Raw genomic sequence first — 20,029 nt, 5'->3', positions numbered from 1 at the left:
GTTTCCTCTAAGCTCCAAGGAGTACGGGGAAACCATCCCTCTATTACACAAGGTTGCACCGTAATCATCATCAGAGTTGGCGAACACCACCAATGTGGACTAATGAATTCTATAACTTCAGCAACTCAATATACGTTGAGTTTTTTTCTAGAAGCTTGTGTTCGATAGGTTACGTACTTACTGATGTTACAGAAGCGTCAATTGTGAATATAACTATTGGAGGACATGGTTCCGGTGAAAGCACTCGTGTTGTCTGTTAGGGATGGATCCACACCCTTAAACAAAAGGCTCGACCCATTAAAGGCCCAAATAAACTTCCTAGGAAGGAAGGGTATTTTGGTCTTCTTAGGGAACAAACCGACACAGTTCCCCACAAATACGGACATACAACATACGTAAAAGGGGATTGGCAGAAATTAGGAGAAAAGACGAGTTATAAGCACTGATTCGATCGTTCAAAGCCTTGAATCGACGAGTTCGCAATTCGCCCTTCACCTTACTCTTCGTTATTTTAGCTCGTCCTTTTGTGCCCCGACACCGATTAATAAAGATTTTTTCGACCCCCATTTTGCCTAACTAAACATTCTAATTGTGACCGATTTTACCATCAAAAATTTGGCGCGCCAGGTAGGGGAAATCAAGTCGAAATCTTCTTTAAGAATTTGAAGAATAGATCTACTATAATTGGACGAGATGACTGGAACTATGAACGAAGGACACAAAGAAGCCGAGTCGTCGGGTGGAACGATAACCCCAGGAACGGATCAGACAGAGCCTACGATCCTTCCAAGCCCGGACGCTCCAAGAAAGACCGTCACAGTCGAGAGCCCAGAGACATTTGTCATCGCGACAAACCTGGCGAGTCCACCGAGCACAGCAGTGACGCAGAATCCTGCAAAACTTGTCCTGCAGAACAATCAGCCCATCTCTAGCATCGATGAGCTATTTCGTGGAATATATACACGCCTTGATCAACAGGAACAGCGAACTAACACTTGTTTGGACGCACTAACCACGGCGCAGGCCAGATCTTAGGAAGAAATAAACTACATCAATACAACTCGACCAAACCTAGCAAGTTCCAGCATTGTTGGGATACCCGGAAGACCACAACTGTAGATCGGCAACTTGGACCCCCGCCCTATAGGACGAGCAAAGCACCGGAGGTAGACCTCGTGCTGGAGGCAACACAACGAACACCATTCTCCAGAAGGCTGGCGACGACGCCAGTACCGCGAGCGGTCAACCTAGGCTGGGCTATTACGATGGTACCGCTGACCCGCGAGACTTTCTGCGCACCTTAGGGGTATCCCTCGGCCCTCTGCAGTTCATCCCGGAAGAGTAAGATGCCGGAGCATGTCAGATCTTCGCCGAGCATCTGACTGGCACCACCCTCAGTTGGTTTTCGCGGCTCCCTTATGGGTCTATTGATAGCATAAAAGACCTAATAACCGAATTTCTGAAGCAGTTCTCGGTTCTAATGGAAAACAAAAACTTTCACGCCCACCTTTATGCCCTGACACAGGAACGTCAGGAATCGATTTGGTCTTTCATATGGCGGTTCAAAGAGGTCGTCGTCAACGTTTCGATCCCGGATGTCGCGGCAATCGTCGCGCTCCGAAACGCCTTATGGTATGAGTCCCGTTTCAAGGAAGAACTGTCCTTGACACACGTGGAAACCATAGCCGACGCATTGCTCCGAGCAGCGAAGCATATTGAGCTCGAAGAGGAGAAGGTTGTCAACGCTAAGAAGCACGCAGCGGTTTTCGCTGCGACTAAGGAGCCAACGATCGTAGCTCCTAAAGTCGAACACACCGAGCCTCGGCATCATTTCACTCGGAATCAAGATCGGACCCGCCGGACCTTCGCGATCGGCGACGACGTCCAACATAAATAACCATGGAACGTCTACGTCAGAAGAGAAGGAGGGGAAAGCAGTGCGACCCAGTACTGCGATTACCATCAAAGCTCCACTCACGCGACCGAGGAGTGCCGCTATCTCTAAACGATCTTGATGGAACGATATAAAAAGGGCGCAATAGTGGTGGACTCTGACAAAAGCAAGATGCCCCGGCCCGGGAAAAACAATCCTAAGCGAGGAGAAACTGCTGCCCAGAAGTTCGAAAGCAAAGACTCCAAGATTCTCGACGACCAAAGTGAGGACGAACTGGGGATGCCGGACGACGTCACCCATGAGAAGCGCCCTTGCACCAATCGAAAGCTTGATCAAAACCCACCACAGCCCAGGCGACAGATAAATATGATTATGGGTGGGTTAGCCGGATGCAACGACTCAGTTAGGACAATTAGGGACTACACCAGGAAAGCCGAGATGAACAGGTCTTGGCCATCAAGAGTTGATTCCCCGAACACGCCGAGAACCTTCGACAATAATGATCTAGAAGGACTAGATCTGCCGCACAACGACCCGCTGGTCGTCGAGCTCCTCATAAGCGAAAGCCAAGTCACAAGAATCCTGATCGACACTGGCAACTCGGTGAATGTGATCTTCAAAAATGTCTTAGCTCAAATGGAAGTAAGCGAAAGCGACATCATACCGGAGTGCCGCTCGTTAACAGGATTCGAAGGGGATTCCCTTATGAGAATTGGCAACATAAACCTACCGATCTTCGTTGGGGGAACAGCTCGGTATTTTCGGTTCGCTGTCATTGATAAGCCCACCATCTATAACGTAATCCTGGGAACCCTGTGGCTCCACAAGATGCGCACAGTTCCATCCACGTATCATCAGTGCGTCAAGTTCTCGACCCCAAAGGGCGTATATACACTGCATGGTAACCAACAGAGTGCGAAGGCTTGCTTTTTGATTGAACACAAGATGCGCACGGCGAAAAAATTATAGCAATCAAAGCAGCGGGTCAGCGACGATAGCTCGTCACTGACCAATGGGAAGCCGACTCCAATCCAACAGGGCGTCACTGCAACAGAAGAAATAAACCTCGTTGAGACCGATACGAAGCGGTGAGTTAATATCGGAACGGAGATAACTTTGGTCATGCGAGACAAACTGATCCTTTTCCTCAAAACCAACATTGCAATGTTCGCATGGACAATGGCCGATATGAAGGGAATCGACCCAACTGTTACGACTCACGAGCTCAACGCCGACCCAACGCACAAACCGGTCAAGCAGAAACGACGGAAGCTAGGTCCGGAAAGGTCACAAGCAGTAAACAACGAAGTAGACAAGCTCCTCAGCGGCGGGTCCATAACAGAAGTAAAATACCCAGAATGGCTAGCTAACCCGGTGGTCGTCAAAAAGAAAAACGGAAAATAGGTAGTTTGCGTGCACTTTACCGACCTCAACAAAGCCTGCCCAAAGGACAATTTTCCATTACCACGGATCGATCAACTCGTTGAAGCAAGTGCGGGAAACGAACTGCTAACTTTCATAGACACCTTTTCGGGGTATAACCATATCCTAATGCACAAGGACGAACGAGAAAAAACGTCATTTATCAATGACAGGGGAACCTATTGCTATAAGGTTATGCCCTTCGGCTTAAAGAACACAGAGGCAAGTTACCAGCGGCTGGTCAACAAAATGTTCGCTGAGCAACTCGGTAGAACCATGGAAGTGTACATAGACGACATGCTCGTCAATGCTTCGACACCTTGAACAAGTACGGAATGAAGTTGAACCCGACAAAGTGCACCTTCGCGGTCAAATCAGGAGAATTTCTTGGATATCTAGTAACTCGCGAGGAATAGAGGCAAATCTGACACAGATCAAGGCGATCATAGACCTACCGACACCAAGAAATGAAAGGGAAGTACAGCGGCTGACTGGACGTATCGCCGCTCTAAACCGCTTTATATCTAGGTCGACGGACAAGTGCTTGCCGTTTTACAATCTCCTCAAGGCCAAAGGAAAGTTCGAGTGGAACGAAGCTTGCCATGACGCGTTCAGCAAATTGAAAAGTTACTTGTCAACACCCGGGATACTCGCAAAACCGGAACTCGGCGAGGTCTCGCTCCTGTACATCGCGGTCTCAGCATCAGCCATCAGCGGAGTACTCATCAAGGACGACCGTAGAGAACAACGACCTATCTTCTATATAAGCAAATCTCTTGATGACCCCGAGACTCGCTACCCGACGGTCGAGAAGGTCGCCCTAGCAGTCGTCACCGTGACAAGAAAACTCTGACCGTACTTCAAATCACACACGATTGCCATCCTGTCCAACCAACCTTTACGGTCTATCCTGCACAGTCCGAGCCAGTCCGGGAGATTAACCAAGTGGGCAATCGAGCTTAGCGAGTATGATAGCGTTTCATAGGTAAAAAAAAAGGCATTGACTAAACCATCATCAATCAAGGAATTTCAAAAAGCAACAAATGGGGAATCCCAAGGGTTCAAAAGGGGCGCCGACCTCCCAAAATACGATGATACCGTACATAAAACAAAAAAAACTAAGGGAGCCGACCCTTGAACACGGCAGTTCACAGCTTGTAATAATTTAGTTTTGGGAGCTGATCCCAACACGGCTACGACCTTCTTGAACCAACCCGATGAGCGGAGAATCCCCTCGTTCCTGGGCAGCAACTTCCCCGGTTTGCTCCTCACCCGCCCCCTCGTTCTCCTCTTGGTCGCTAACTTCCCCCTGCACTTCCACTCGTTCACTCGCTGAAGCCCTCGCTGCCAAGGTAAACGCCTGCGCCTTGGTCGACTGCCCTTCCTCTTCACACTCATGCCGACCTTCTTCGTAGCCCGATGACATATTCAAGTTGTTGTCGCTGATATTTGGAATGAAGAACTGCACAACTTCTCCCTTAAGCTGAGGGACCACACTATCAACCCTCTCCATGACCCCATCAGCGAGAAGAGCGATCTGACCATCCGCGACGAGTGCCTCCAGCATACACTTATTCCCGACGGCCTGGCTGTACTCCAGAAACTTCGAACGAGAAGCCTCGTACGCATCCGTGTAACTCTTCTGTTTTGACAGGAGCCTCTGAGCAAGACCGGCAAGATGGCGATAGGCAGCAATTTTCATGTAGTTGCCATACTCATCTCGCCGATCCTGCAACCTTTTCGTCTCCGACTCCAGCGCCGCCTTCAGCTCATCGTGTGACAACTCAGCAATCTCAAGTTTGGTGCGAAGATCATCCCTCTCGGCTGCCAGCCCGCTGTAACTGCGCTCAAAATTCATGGCCTGTTCCTTCAGCTTCCGATTCGAGCTTAAGACCGTCGTCAGTTGCTCTGTGAGCCAGTTGACTTTGTCGGCAGAAGGATCGGGACGCTTAGCCGCAGCCACCAAATCACGGATGTCGCGCTCATAACGAGAAACCGCCCGATTCATTGCCGCAATAAGCTGCAAAACGAAAAGAAAAGGGGGGGGTCAAATGATGAAACGGCTGAGGTCGTATAATAACCACGAAAAAAGTAAGCAAACCTCAAAGGACGTCCTCGCAATGTCAATGACCGAATCCTTCTCCTTTAGTCGGTCAACCGGTATGAGACTCCCTGTACCGAAGTCGGTTGGGAAAGCACGAGTTGCGGTGGAGTAGCGGAAATCCCACTCGTAGCTTCCCTGTTTCTGCCTCTTCGCTGATTCCGGAGCAGACGAGCTTGTAATACCCTTCCTCTTCTGAGGAGTACTCGCTCCAGCCCGCTCCACCGCGTCTGGACGGCCAGAAGTTTCTTTTCTTTTCTCAGTCTCAGTCGGCTCGACCTGACGCTTCGACGAGGCAGATGGGACTATGGCTTTCTTCCCCGCACGTGCCTCGGGAAGAGGTTCGCCTGCGACGAAACAGCCCTATTCCCCGTCAAAGGCTCGGGCAGTGGATCATCAGAGCGCTCGCGCAGAGGAGGTGAGCCGGAAGGCGGATTGGACGACTCCCCGACAGGTCGTCCCAGACGAGCAGAAACGTTGGGAACTTCCAAGTTTAAACGCCCCATCCCTGCTAGTCACGCAGATCGTCAAATACTTACTTGTTGGTACTGAAGTTTTTACTTTAGGTTTTGAAACCTTTGTTTTGGACGATGAAGTGCCCCTCGCCAATGTCTATCCGGTCTCTTGACTCGATCCCGGCCAAACGTAAGGGCCGACCGATCTAATCTTATCTATCTCGGCACGAAAAGCAGGAGGATATGGAAGTAGACACCTCGGCACAGAAACTACAAAACGAAAGGAAAGTTAAGTACCAAACCAAAAAATTAAAGACGAGGAAGTTACAAAGTAGATCAGCTACCGGGTGAAAGATTCCACCTAGAAGTTAAGGGAATTGAAGGATCTTCGACGACCCCCGGAACGTAATAGACGCCCGACGATTAAGTTAAGGGAATTAAGGGAAGCCGGCCCAGTTGTATGTTTTTCCCTTCGTCCCCTCGACGAGTATTGGCCCCCTCGAACCAACGTAATAGACACCCGACGATTTATGCTTATTTATGGGAATAAGTCGAGTAAGCTACTCGAAGTGTTCCACCGAAAGGTCGATCCCCACTGCCTCGGCTAAGATAGAGATACCGACTGCATTCCGGAAGGTTGCCATTGCGAATTGGGATATCGCCATCCGGCGATTCGCCAAGTAAGACATCAGAAAGGCAGGGTGGGGAAAGGTGATCGCACACTCGGTGAAAAGCTTCTCCGAAAGACAGATATAACCATCTGGAACATCCGAGGGACGTTGACTCTCGTCCGGAATAATAATAGGCGGAAGATGATTTAAGCCGCCGAGCCTAACCGCTCTTTTTGCCGATTCAAGCTTGATAGTGGTCCGAGGAACGTGCAAGAGAATATGCTCCCTAGAACCATGAGTAATAACCAGCAACGAACGACGATACAATTTTCAGGAACACCCGAGTCATCTAAGTTCTCGTCGATCAGAGAGGGAATCGCGCAGGGGAGACGAGACGAACTTGTAGTCGTCGTATGGGAGAAAGCTCGGCGTTGAAGCTCGGTGTTGAAGCTCAGCGAGCGAGGTAGGGTCGGAAGACGTGTTAGAGAGAGAACTTGTCGACGATTTTCGCCCACTGCGATTCAATCTATTGACATCATCATAGTCTGAAGAGATCGCTTGCCGGAGATGACTTGCGGCGGAGGAATCAGAGGAAATCGATCCGGGGGAAGACATCAAAGACAAGAAAAAGGGAAGAACGACCTTAAGAAAGGGAAGAGAAATGTACCTGATGACCCGAAAGCAGGAGATGACTCGTAGACAAGATGAGGAAAATGAAGGAAGAAGAGGAGTATTTATAGGGGAGGAAGGGAGACCCCTGAGGCGTAATCATTACAACACGCGTTTGGTGACGGTACGACTTCCGGATTTCACGCGCGAGGAGAACCGCAGGCAACGATTCCACCTCTAGCATCAATAACCGAGGAATCTCACGCGCAATCTTTCACCTCCTCAGATCTCGTCCAGATTTACCGACCTTCGAAGAGAGTTCTCCGCCTAAAGATTACGAACTGAAAGCGGGGGGGGGGGGGGGGGGGTGGGGGGGTGGGGTGGGGGAATACTGTTAGGGGTGGATCCACACCCTTAACAAAAAGCTCGGCCCATTAAAGGTCCAAATAAACTTCCTAGGAAAGAAGGGTATTTTGGTCTTCTTAGGAAACGAACCGACACAGTTCCCCATAAATACGGACGTACAGCGTACGTAAAAGGGGATTGGCAGAAATTAGGAGAAAAGACGAGTTATAAGCACTGATTCGATCGTTCGAAGCCTTGAATCGACGAGTTCGCAACTCGTCCTTCACCTTACTCTTCATTATTTTAGCTCGTCCAGTTCGCTTTGTAGCCCGTCCTTTTGTGTCCCGCCATTTTGCCTAACTAAACATTCTAATTGTGACTGATCTTAGCATCAACATTGTCTCTTTAAGCTGGTATGGACATTTTAAGTTGGTATTATTAAAGTGAATACGTGATTCATGATTGGAAGAATGTGGTGTTCAATTTCAAACATAAGACAAAAGCAAGATCAATATTATAATGTTCCCGATATATGTGAGAAAAATGGATCTATAAGATTACCACTTTTTCTTATATATAAACTTCTAATTTTATATAAAACAAAAACTTACAAACACCAAATAGTTGTTTAACCATCCACCCTTAGAGGTTCCATTTCATCCTGTATAATATATACCTTTACCGAAAGACATTACTCTGAAAAACACACTTAACTTTCTCCAAGTTCTAATTTGGCCCCTTAACTCTTTTCGCCAATATTTCCTATACTTTTTTATCTTTTTTATTCATTATTTTTACTGTAAAATTGGGATGTCCATCGGCATGTCCATTTAGACATGGACATATTTTGGACTATTGTCCATTATGGACCGTCCAAATATAGCCCAAAAACATAATCGTCCACACGGACACACCCATTGGTCGGTGGACAGGCAATTGACAGATACTTTTACATGTTTTTTTTAACATAACCACCTTATTTCAGTTTCCTAAACCTAAACAAAAACCTCCTCACCGAGACTCGCTTATGGACGTCATCCTCCTTCGTTACATCCCAACTCTCATTGTATTTGCTTTGCTTCTCCTTTTTTCATCCTCAGCCTCCGCCTCTTATCACAGTTTTGAATTCGAAACAAAATATTTTTCTGCTTAAGATATGAAGAATGAAAGGAAAACAAAACCATCTTCGTTGCTCTTCTTGCATATTTACTATAGATTAATTTAACTTTGTTGTTAAACAAGGTCGAGGGCTTGAACCTGTGACATCTTGGTTTGCGGAGATGTTTAAAAGAATTGATTTGACCATCTATTTCACTAAAGTGCAATTATCATTTTGGTTAAAGATCTTGAGAGAACTTCAGAGTTAAGCGTGTTTGAGCTTGACTAGTTTCAAGATGGGTGACCTTCCGAGAAGTGAATGTTGGAACTGTGCGAGTGAGGACAAAACACATGGAAAGATCATGTGGTTAGTTGTAGGGACGATAACAATCTTTAAAGCCTCCCGAACGTAGCAAACCAACCGTGAGATATGGATGGGCTCAGGCCTAATGAGAGGATGTGAGGCTCATTAAGAAAGGTGGACCCATGGACTAGGAGTGGACATCAAGCCCACTAAGAGATGGCGGTCGGGCATTACAGGACCGATGAGCAAGGAGATAGATCGTAGATCATAAGCAGTTAGATGGGTTCCCGCTAAAGTGTATATCAAAGTGTGGGACGTGTGAGCTGTGCAAAGCAGTTTACATTCTGATTAAATACGCATATACGCCATTGGAGTATTTCCCGGAAGCTTGGCGCTACAAGTGTGGCGACAAAATCATCATGCCCTAAAAACAAAACAAAGAGCTTCATGACCTAACTTAGTTCTTAAACAATTTGTGAACTTTTTTTATAATATTTGTATGCAATGCAACAATTGTTAGTTGAATCTCCCCATGTTTTGTTTTTCTCACTAATCCTAATTGAAGATGCAGATTCTAGATGTTTCATTTTTCTCACTAATCCTAATTGAAGATGCAAATTCTGGAACAACTCGCTGTGTGGAATACGAAGCTGCATCGGATCACAGACACTTGTGTTGCTGACAAGAATGTGTGAGCTGATGTGTCAAACCATGAGTGGATGGATGAAAAGTCAAGGACTATTGGTGTATTTATGACTATGTAAGAAGGCAATGTTGGATGTGAAGATTCAAGAAATATTCTTCACATCAACAAAGTAAAGGAGAAAAACTAGAAGAACAAGTTCTAGAATCTGCATCTAGGTTTAAGGACTATCCTTGTAAAAGATCCTAAACATAGATGTAGATTCTAGAACTTCTTTCCTTTGTTGATGTGAAGAATATTTCTTGAATTTTCACATCCAACATTGCCTTCTTGCTTCCTCACAAATACGGCAATAGTATTTGACTTGTCATCCATCCGCTCATGCTTTGACACATCAGCTCACACATTCATTTCATCAAAGCATGCGTCTGTGATCAAATGCAGCTTCCTATTCCACACATCGAGCTGTTCTAGAATATGCATCTTCACTAACCATTTTTTTCAAATAATCTGATCAAACTGTTTTTTAAAAACATTTTTAAGAACAAGATCAAGAATTATAATGATTTGTGTTAATGTCAATCTATGTGCATATGGTCCAGATATAAATTTGGTAGAATGCTAGTATGTTATATTAACAATTTTTTCTTTATAAATAGTTGGCTTGAGGCTTCTTTTGTTGTAGTAAGTTTTAATATGATCATAGCTGTTTTAACAAAAAGAAAAATGTGATAAAACTTACTTTTTTTGCTTTTGATTTTCTTATTTTAAAATATTTAATTTCTTGTTAATATTCATTTTAAAATGAGTTAAATTCAAAAATGATTTCATTCTAGATATGTAGTTTCGTTAGTATAGTAAAACCATTGTAGTCTTATGTCCCAAGTATGGTTGTTTTGTTCATTCATGTTTTCGTAGTTGAAAACTTAGACTGAAAATATTAGAAACTTGCATATGATCATAATTCAGCATTAAAATGATTTTTTGGTTAGTGTCAATTTATGTAGGAGATCAACAATCAATTTTAGAAGTTAACTCTCAAATAATTTTGGTTGATCCAATGTAATGAGATAACTAAATTAAAGTAAACGTGTGAAAACAAAATTCACACGACAATGTCACAAAGTAGAACACATTCGAAGTTAGCCTCGTCTTTACACTAAGCAAGGCCCATTGCCACAAAGTTATACAAATATTTAAATTAAATGTGCATTGTTAAGTTTATGAAAATCAAAACCTTTTTGTTTTAATACACTATATAGCAACTCTTTTTTAGTCAGAGTTATTTTGATATTTCCCTTGTAATGGATAGAAAATATGTTATATTTCTTTTGAGAAGGTACAAAATCATGACAGTAAAACAAAACTTTTAGTCAAAGATTTTTCTAATTAATACTTTAACGGGGTGTTAGTAAATCATGTCAAAGGACATAATCTATATTAACATTTTTTAAGTACATTTTGTGTTATCCCCTTGAAGTTTAACTTATTTAATTTGTTTTTTTTTTGCAACATTAACCCCTTCAGATTTTCCTAAAATAACATTTCTACTTAATTAATTCCTACAGATTTTCCTAAACTAACATTTCGAATTAACTCAATTAATGGAACTATAGGAATGGTTCAAATTTATTAATGCTTATTGTCATATACAGCATGACACCATCATTTAAGAAATCAAGAATAAATGCTCAAAACTTATTTAATACATCTTTATGATATGTTTAATGTAAATCGATCCACTTTGAGAAATAAAAGATTACAACCTCAAAGATTATTATGACGTAGATAACGTCCTTAAACACGAGAACCAAAATTAAGGAAATCACATTTTAGCAAATATATAACTTTGTAAGCAAGAAATACATTTATTTCTGTACATATCTCCTTTAGAAACTAAATATAGTTCTGCAATATTCTCACAACTCCATTAGACATACAGAAAAATCTCGTGTTTATTGCTAAGGATCGTTTGACACCTTGCTCAGCAAGCATTTATTCAATTATAAATATCAACTTCAAAAGAGAAACACAACACTCACAACCAAAACCTACATCCGCATAGCTAAACACAAGATGGTAAACCTTTTGCATTAATTCAAAATTGCCATATATATTTTTAGTTTTTTTGCTTGCTTACCAATATATTCTCCATCTCATATCACATCTAATTTTATCATCTTCAAAGGACTATATAAATAATGTCTCAATAGCAATACAAAAATGCATCAATTCATACACTTGAAGTAACCTTCCCGGTTGAGACACTTGATTTGGTTTTGGCGATAAACAGATGCATCTTTATTCTTTTATTAATTTATTGGTACAAAATGTTTATGCTTTCTTTATTTCATCTCTAATACCCTTCTTTTCTTATCTTAGATGGTTTAAAATCCATTTATTTGAAAAAAAAGAAGATTTGGTTTCACGTGAACATGCAACCTTCCAGTTAGTGGATAATCAAAATTTTTTTTGTTTGATTTATTTCATATCTAAACTTATTTTTTGTTTTGGACTCCATGTAATTATGTACTTATGTCACAAATGCATGTTGAGAAAGAAACCAATCTGAGTTTAGCACACGGTGAGCTGCTCACCTTTCTAGGTATCCTCTTTATATTTATTATTATATATATACTATTCTTTTGCACTTACCAAGCTTTTCGGTTTTTGGTACACCCCAGAATTTTGCTTTGATCCATTTGTATATCTTTTCAAACAATTGGGAGCCTACGTTGAGGCCACAAAGGAGGAAAATATGTTGGAGGAGGAGAAAAGAAAGAGATGAGTTTGGCGAAGTTGTTCAAAGTTTTTGTTGAATGATAATTGTTTAATTGATTCCAAAGTAACTATTAAATGCTCTATGTACTTTGTAATGATTTAATAGAATAATATGTGAGCATGATAATCATGTAATTATATGATAATTTAGGATTCTTTTTCTTGTAACTAGACTAATATTTTATTGTATATGTATTAGCGGGTTGAATATAAAAATAGTAAATAAAATTGATTTAATTATGACTGTAAAAAACAAATTATTTTGTGTGGTATACGGGTGAAATCCTAGAATTAGCATTCAAAATACAATTATACAATATAAATACAAAAAAAAAAAGAAAAAAATAATAAATAAATAAAATTTAAAAATTTTAGTTAGAAATTGTTCCGCGGTGTACCGCAGGTTAAAATCTAGTAATATTCAAACATTTTGTAACCACCAAACTAAATTATTTACTAGCTAATAAATACGGGTTGCCTTCCCTGTGCCCGATCATCTTCTTTTCCTCCTTCTTCATCATCCCTCAAATTCATTTTCTTTTCTCCTTCTCTATCATCCCTCATATTCATCTTCTTTTCTCCTTATTCATCATCCCTCATATTCATCTTCTTTTTTCTTCAACATCCTCTATTACATGCATCCAATATGGTTCCTTCAGAGTTGAACCTCATTCGGGAGATTGTAGGGACAATAGGTTAGTTCTGACTCACAAATTCTTAACAATTATGTCCCTCATTTTCTGTTGTCTGCTGAATTTTTTTTGTTTTTTACTTGGAATGATCCTGCTTGCAGGAAACGTCTGTGCTCTCAGTCTATTCTTGTCCCCTACGTAAGTTTTACCTTTATTAAAACTATAATCTTCTTAAAATCTTGAATTCTAACCGATCGCTTTATTAGAAGTATATATATATATATATATATATATATATATTCTCTTAGAGAAGTTTTTTCCAAACTTATGCCTTTTGTTTTCGTTATAAATATTTTTCATATTACAATTATCTGATTTCCTTTGGGATAGTGAAAAAGAAATCCGTCGAAGAATACTCCCCAATGCCATACTTGGCAGCTTTGATGAATTATTTGGTTCGTATGCTTTATGCCCTTCCTATGGTGCACCATGATAGTGCATTACTCGCTTTGCTCAGTGGTATAGGGATCGTCACAAATATTGTTTTCCTAGTTATATTTTTCATGTTTTGTGGGTACAAAAAAAACGGCTGATTATAACTGCTATTTTAGTCGTTGAACTCGCTTTTGTAGCTGTCCTTGCTACAATAGCACTGACTCTCCAACACTCAACGTCCCAGACGACATTGAGCGTTGGAATAGTCTCATGCATCTTTAACACATTAATGTATGTGTCTCCTCTATCTATTATGGTAAGGGAGTTTTGAATTCATCTTGGACCAAATTATTGTATGCGTTTTAATTTGAACTAATCAATTTGTTTTGTTTTGGTTTTGGAGAAAATGGTGATAGAAACTAAAAGTGTGGAATTCATGCCATTTTGTCTGTCTCTAGCTGGTTTACTTAATGCTTCCGCTTGGACAGCTTACGGATTTCTTCCGTTCGACCGTACATGGCGGTGAAGTTCTTGTTTTGCCAAAATTATGAACAAAATTTTTTATATGTTTCTACATAACTGATTTTCTGTAATGATATCTTGTAGATACCAAACGGAATAGGCTGCGCACTTTGATTGGTCCAGTTGATCTTATACGGTGTTTACTACAAGTCGACCAAAAAACTGATGGCGGAAAGGCAGTGTTTGATTGTGGTGTAGGACGTCTCATCTCGTAATAGTTGGGCTTCTTCGTTGGTTTTAGGCTTTATCACGTTTTGAATAAATGCTTCATTGGGTTTTATGTTTGATTATTATTAAGAAGAGATCAGGATTAGGAGCTATAGTGTTTATCTCTTCCTTGGTTTTTAGATTTGAATTCCTTTGAGATCCCAAAATGACGTTTTACTGTACAAACTATTTAATCATACTAATATTGATTTGGAAATACGTTTTTAATTTAACCTTAAAAAGTGTAAATAATCACATCAAAATTAATGCCATTAGGATTAAAAAATCGTAAGGTTAATAACCTGATGAAACTAATAGCATCTGATTTGTTTGGATTCAATGGGTTTCGGGCTTACTCATGATAAAGCGTCAACTGTGAATCTATATGCGATTATTGTGAATATACCACTATTGGAGAACATGGTTCTGGTGAAAGCACTCTTGCTATTTCACTAAGCTGGTATGAACATTCTAAGCTGGTATTATTAAAGTGAAAGCTAGTTGCATGCTTTGTTAGATCTCAAAGCATGTTTAATCCCACTGAAATTAAATGAATTTACATGAGTTTGTAATGTTTGATGAAGCAAATCAATGGATGACAAGTTCACATTCTTACATATTTTTTTAATATGAGAAAGTAAAAGTTAACCAAAAAATAAGCAAAACATATGATAAATATAAGCAAAATATTAAGTAAAATACTTTACAAATGTGTTTTATAACAAATAAAATACTCTCAGAATGTCATACCATCTCTTTTTATTGTCAAATTAAGATTTTGGTAGCAATTCACTTTCATGAATCAGTTCAACCAATAAAATTTCAGTATATTGCCACGAAAAGATTAAGAATCATCAGGCACCTCAATACCACTGATTCTTGATCTCATATTCTATAAGTTTATTGCCTTGTATTACCAAAAAATGATCGAATTTCTACCGCATATATCTTAGGAAAATGGTAGAAAACAAAGATTTACTTCTATTTTCCTACGAATTTTTTTTTTCTAGGAATTATCTCGTAAAAAAACATAAACGATAAGAATTTCGTAGAAATTTCCTATGAAAAGAGTTCACAAGAAGTTTCGTAGGTAATATCGTCGGAACCAAGAAAGGAAAATATGACCATTTTTCTTCGAAAATATTTATGGGAAACAATTCCCTTCAATTTTCCTAGCAAATATTTATTTTGCATGTTTCTGCCTTATAATTTCCTTATATTTTTCTACCAACTGTTTTAATATTAATATGCAGATATATTAAATAATTATTGTCTCGCGGTGTACCGCATTTTAGTTCCTAATCAATATGTATACTAGATCCATTAATTAATTGTTAATTTATAAGTTATAAAAAACATTATTTTTGAAATAAAATTCTCATTTTTACCAGAACATTTCATAACATCGGTCATTCACCACCGTCAAACGCCTATTTTCAACGGCACATCGAAGGATTTTTTTCGGTGAGGGGCATGATTTGAATTCTCCAATTCACGTTTGAGATCCCAAAATTATGTTCTACTGTACAAACTATTAATCATACTAATATTGATTTGGAAATACGTTTTTAATTTAACCGTTAAAAGTGTAAATAGTTACATCAAAATGCCATTAGGATTAAAAATCATAAGGTTAAATAACACAATGAAACTAATACCATTTGATTTGTTTAGGTTCCATGGGTTTCGTACTTACTGATGTTACAGTAGCGTCAATCACTAAATTGTGAATCCATATGCGATTATTGTGAGCATATCTATTAAATGACATGGTTCCGGTGGAATCACTCATGCTATCTCACTAAGCTGGTATGAACATTTGAAAGCTGGTATTATTAAAATGAATACATGATTGGAAGAATGTGATGTTCAATTTCAAACATAGGACAAAAGCAAGATCAGCATTTTGATGTTCCCAATATATGTGGGGAAAATGGACCCATCAGATTACCACTTTTTTATATATATAAACTTTTAAAAAATTACAAACACCAAAGAGTTGTTTAACCAGCCACCCTTAGAGGGCCCATTTCATCCTATATTATATATACCTTTACCAAAAGACATTACTGAAAAACACCCTTAACTTTCTCCAAGTTCTAATTTGGCCCCTTAAATCTTAAAACTACTACTCATCCCTTCATATCCTATATCTGTTATTCCTCTCGGCAGCAACAGCAAGAAGCCTTGAGACACCTTGTGTCCACATTTCATACTCTCTCTGGCTCTTGCACTCAAATTCTACAATCCCTCTCGGAACTGTCTTTAACCCAAAGTATCTCAAATCCTCTGCTCCTTCCAGCAAATGGCGGCCTGGCCAAGCCGGAATATTTTTGATCACATCAATCACAACATCTGAAATAATTTATAAGAAGAAGAAGAAAAGGTTAGGGCCATTAGGCAAAGAAAATGTAACATAGAGTCTTGATATTCACATTTCAAAAGAAAGACAACAAGAAAAAGAAAAAAAGTTAAAGATGGCGTCTCCTTTTGTTTGTTCTGAACTTCTGATCCTCTGATCACTTTAGTCCCAAAACCCTTTTGCTTTTCTTTTTTTCTTTTCTTCTCAAATCCCCAAAATTCAATTTAGACCCACATCAAAGTTTAAATTCTGATACTATTGATAGTATTAGTAGATAGAGGCAAAGCTAAAGTATCCATCTTTAGTTATGTCACTTTAGTACTACTGTATGAGAATATCAAACTAATCCTGTCTTTGAACTGATTAGAATCTTGAATGATGTTAAGGAGGGATAATACGGACACTTACTTTTATTCTTCTTTGTGAATGTCCCTCCAACATGCTTGCTCTTCATCTTCAACATAACCTTCATGTTCAATAACCAAATCAAAACCATAAGAATGATGCCAAGAAATGGTTTTAATCAGAGACTAAAGCAGATCAAATGACTTAATTGGTTTCTTTATGCTTATTTTCTCGTAGTTTCTTGGTCTATGAGATCTCTTTTTCTGTGTTCCTTTGTATTCTTTTAACAAGATCCACTAATTCGCCAATAATGTATCTTATTCTCTCTCTTTAATCTTTTTTTTTTCCTCTCTTCAAAGTTCATCAGATATAAAAAACTAGATAGTCGAGACACAAGAAAAGAAGGAATCTTACTTGATTAAGCCTGTTTATGTAAACTGAGACTATTTTCCAATGCAGATCACCTGCCAAAACCATAACACATTTTAGTTAGAAAAATTGATCCTAAGAAACAAACCATCACTTGAAACCAAAACAAGAGACGCAGTGCTAATAACATAGCGTATTCACCTTTGCGGGTGCGTTTAAGAAGTTGGCAACCACGAGCGAGCCATTCTCTGTTGCAATGTCCCAAGAAATTATCCTCAACTAGAAATTCTCCACTGTGACTGCTGTTCGAGCTGCCAATGCTGCCGTTACCATTACCATTAACATTGCTACAACCTCCAGGATTGATTCCTTTATCCATTGGAATAACTGATGCAATGTTCCACACCTCCTTCATCGCTCTCGCCTTCAATGTAGCCACTCCTCTCAAAGCTACACCAGAGACACAAGAAAATAAGACATTCAGTTTCTAAAAGACATTATTTCACCAAAATGTCAATGAACTGAGAACTAATTAAAACTTAGAAAGTACCTGTGGCAGCTCCAGCAGTTAACGTCATGATATCTCCAGCGGACCGAACATTAACAGCAGAGCTAACAACTGAAGCTAAATGATCCCTCTCAGCTCCCATAACTTCAGCAGCCTCAACACATTGAGCAGCCACAAGAGTTGCAGCAGAAGCAACAGCCATATCCGTTTTAGCCATATTCTCATCTTTCCCAGAGCTGGAAGAAGCAGCAGTTGCAGCCGCGATCGCAGCCACCGCTGCAGCCACACCAGCAACGGATACAGCAGCGTGTATCTGAGCATTTTGAGCCCTGGTCTCTTCCTTCTTTCTCTCCCTCCGATCTTTTATCCACCTTCCCACAGTCTTAGACTGTGTAGTTGTTGCAGTGATAGGTCCTGGAGTTGTCCCCGTTGAACGGAACTGAGCGTTGTAGTTGTTTGTAATGTTTTTTGATCGGCAAAATTGCTGCATACACAATTAAAGCAAAACAAAACGGATAAAACAAATGAAGCAAAAAACTAAATAAGGTAAAAACTCTAACAAGAAACCAAGATTGCTTTATATTAAAATACTTCAATAATTTAATAGTAATCACAAAAATCAAAGAATGTTTCATCGAAGTAACCAAAAACGAAGATTATATGATCTCTACGTAACGGTGAGGACCATAATTAAACAAGTATATTATCGTATCTTAAGAGTCATTAGCTGCAGAGATTAAAGAAGAGAACATAATGAAGAATGTTTTTTGAACCTTAATGTCGTCGACTTCATGAGGAGAAATCGGAGGACTGTCGGTTAAAGAACCATTGAGAGGACCGCTGCTGTGAGAAAGCCGACCAGATGTTCGTGGCGACACTTCCTGCTGCAATCAAAAGCATCGGCATGAGAAGAAGACAAAGAAAAGAACAGTGAAATTGTTAGCTTTTTGACTTCAAGAAAACTCCAAACTTTGTGATTATGTATAGGGCCCATGAAAGCCAGGTGAGTGTTTTAGAGAATCATATCGTTTATTAAGGATGTTATATAATTACACATCATTACGCATGAAAAATTTCTCCTATTGTGAAACTCACTGATAAAAAGTTAATGATTCATGATGCTGAAGAAGAAGAAGAAAAATGTGATCTTTAGACTAAAATCGTACTTGACTCACGAAATTGTTATGACCCTTTTGGAAATTTCGATGAGACTGAGCACACATAAGGTCAAATTGAGGAAATTAAGAGAATCGAGACAGAACAGAACAGAGAAAAAAATTGTCTTTTTGTCTGTAAATGCTCTGTTTTTTTTTTTTTCCTTAAAGAAGAGCGTTACAGAAATAAATAAAAAACTTACAGACTGAGACAAGATACGATCCATGACCATCTGAGAAGTTTCAGAGCAAGCGAAGGAGAAAGGGTTTCCGGAGACGAAACCGTTCTCCTCCGTCTCGTTATCACCGGCGGTGATGGGTTTTTGTTGTTGTTCCTCTTCGAGAATGACGGTGGTGCTTTCGATTGAGGCTTTTGAGAGGAGTTGCTGAGATGGAGTGAGGGCTTTAGAGACTTCGTGAGCTGAGACGCTCCAAGAGCGAGATAGAAACTCCATCGGCTCTAACGGTGTCTCCGGTGGTCGGAAAACTGGGTCGGACCGCCATGGAGCAAACACTGGTTTTTCCATTTTTACTGAGAAAGAGAGAGAGAGAGGTGGAAGACAAAGATGTGAATGGGTTGCAGTGTGTGTGTGATAAGTGACAACGAGAGAGAGAGAGAGAGAGAGAGAGAGAGAGAGAGAGTTATGTATATCACTCACAGTGCTTTTAATTTTTTCTTCTGCTTCAATGCTTTACTCTCTCTTATTAAAAAGAAACAATTTGATAGTTAATTAAAGGTGAACTTAAAGGATTTTAAAGTTAATTAATGAAATTAAAAGATTTTAAAGTTAATTAATGAAATTAAAGGATTTTAAAGTTAAATAAGGGGTTTAAAGTTAATTTTGCTTCTAAAATAATTAGTTCACTTAGCTGTCAATTTTCTTGTATTTAATTGCATCCTTATCTCAATTGTATACTACAATGTTTTCATTAAAATCCTTTAAATTTGTCATTTTCTTAAATTGAAAAACATAATTTTTCACATTAAATTTGGGTCGATTTGGTTTTATCTTCTTGTAGGGTATAGTATTTTTTATTAAGTATGAATTTTATGAAAAACAAATTCTCAAATATTTAGTTTTATTAAGTATTAAAAATTTAAAAAAAAAAAGAAGGGAAAATGGTAAAATTTTAAAAATGGTGAACCAAAAATGGCATTTTGAAAAACAATCCCTATAAAAAAAAAGCAGAGGGAATATGTTTCTTTTGTGTTTAAGATATTTGCACTGAAT

The 20,029-nt window shown here is 39.7% G+C and overlaps 1 protein-coding gene and 1 pseudogene across 2 annotated transcripts; one reads left to right on the top strand and one right to left on the bottom strand.

Moving 5' to 3' along the window:
- The first annotated feature begins 12,864 nt into the window (after positions 1-12,864).
- On the top strand, positions 12,865-14,155 carry LOC104706678 (bidirectional sugar transporter SWEET6-like; annotated as a pseudogene).
- Positions 14,156-15,982: 1,827 nt separating this feature from the next.
- On the bottom strand, positions 15,983-19,513 carry LOC104787792 (VAN3-binding protein-like). Of its 2 annotated transcripts, none has more exons than XM_010513432.2 (7): positions 19,001-19,513; positions 18,417-18,527; positions 17,686-18,127; positions 17,337-17,585; positions 17,181-17,230; positions 16,830-16,887; positions 15,983-16,414 (listed from the first exon to the last, which is right to left on the bottom strand). In XM_010513432.2, the coding sequence occupies exons 1-7, from the start codon at positions 19,322-19,324 to the stop codon at positions 16,200-16,202; spliced, it is 1,449 nt and encodes a 482-aa protein (XP_010511734.2). In that variant the 5' UTR covers positions 19,325-19,513; the 3' UTR covers positions 15,983-16,199. The 2 variants fall into 2 exon arrangements, with proteins under 2 accessions (XP_010511734.2, XP_010511742.2); XM_010513440.2 differs by having other exon boundaries at positions 18,417-18,524; positions 19,001-19,472.
- Between the last annotated feature and the right edge of the window lie 516 nt (positions 19,514-20,029).

The sequence above is a fragment of the Camelina sativa genome, chromosome 1 (assembly GCF_030686135.1).
Source record: "Camelina sativa cultivar CO46 ecotype springtype chromosome 1, ASM3068613v1".
NCBI lineage: Eukaryota > Viridiplantae > Streptophyta > Magnoliopsida > Brassicales > Brassicaceae > Camelina > Camelina sativa.
The sequence above is the reverse complement of the archived record's forward strand: the minus strand, read 5'-3'. Positions and strand labels throughout refer to the sequence as shown.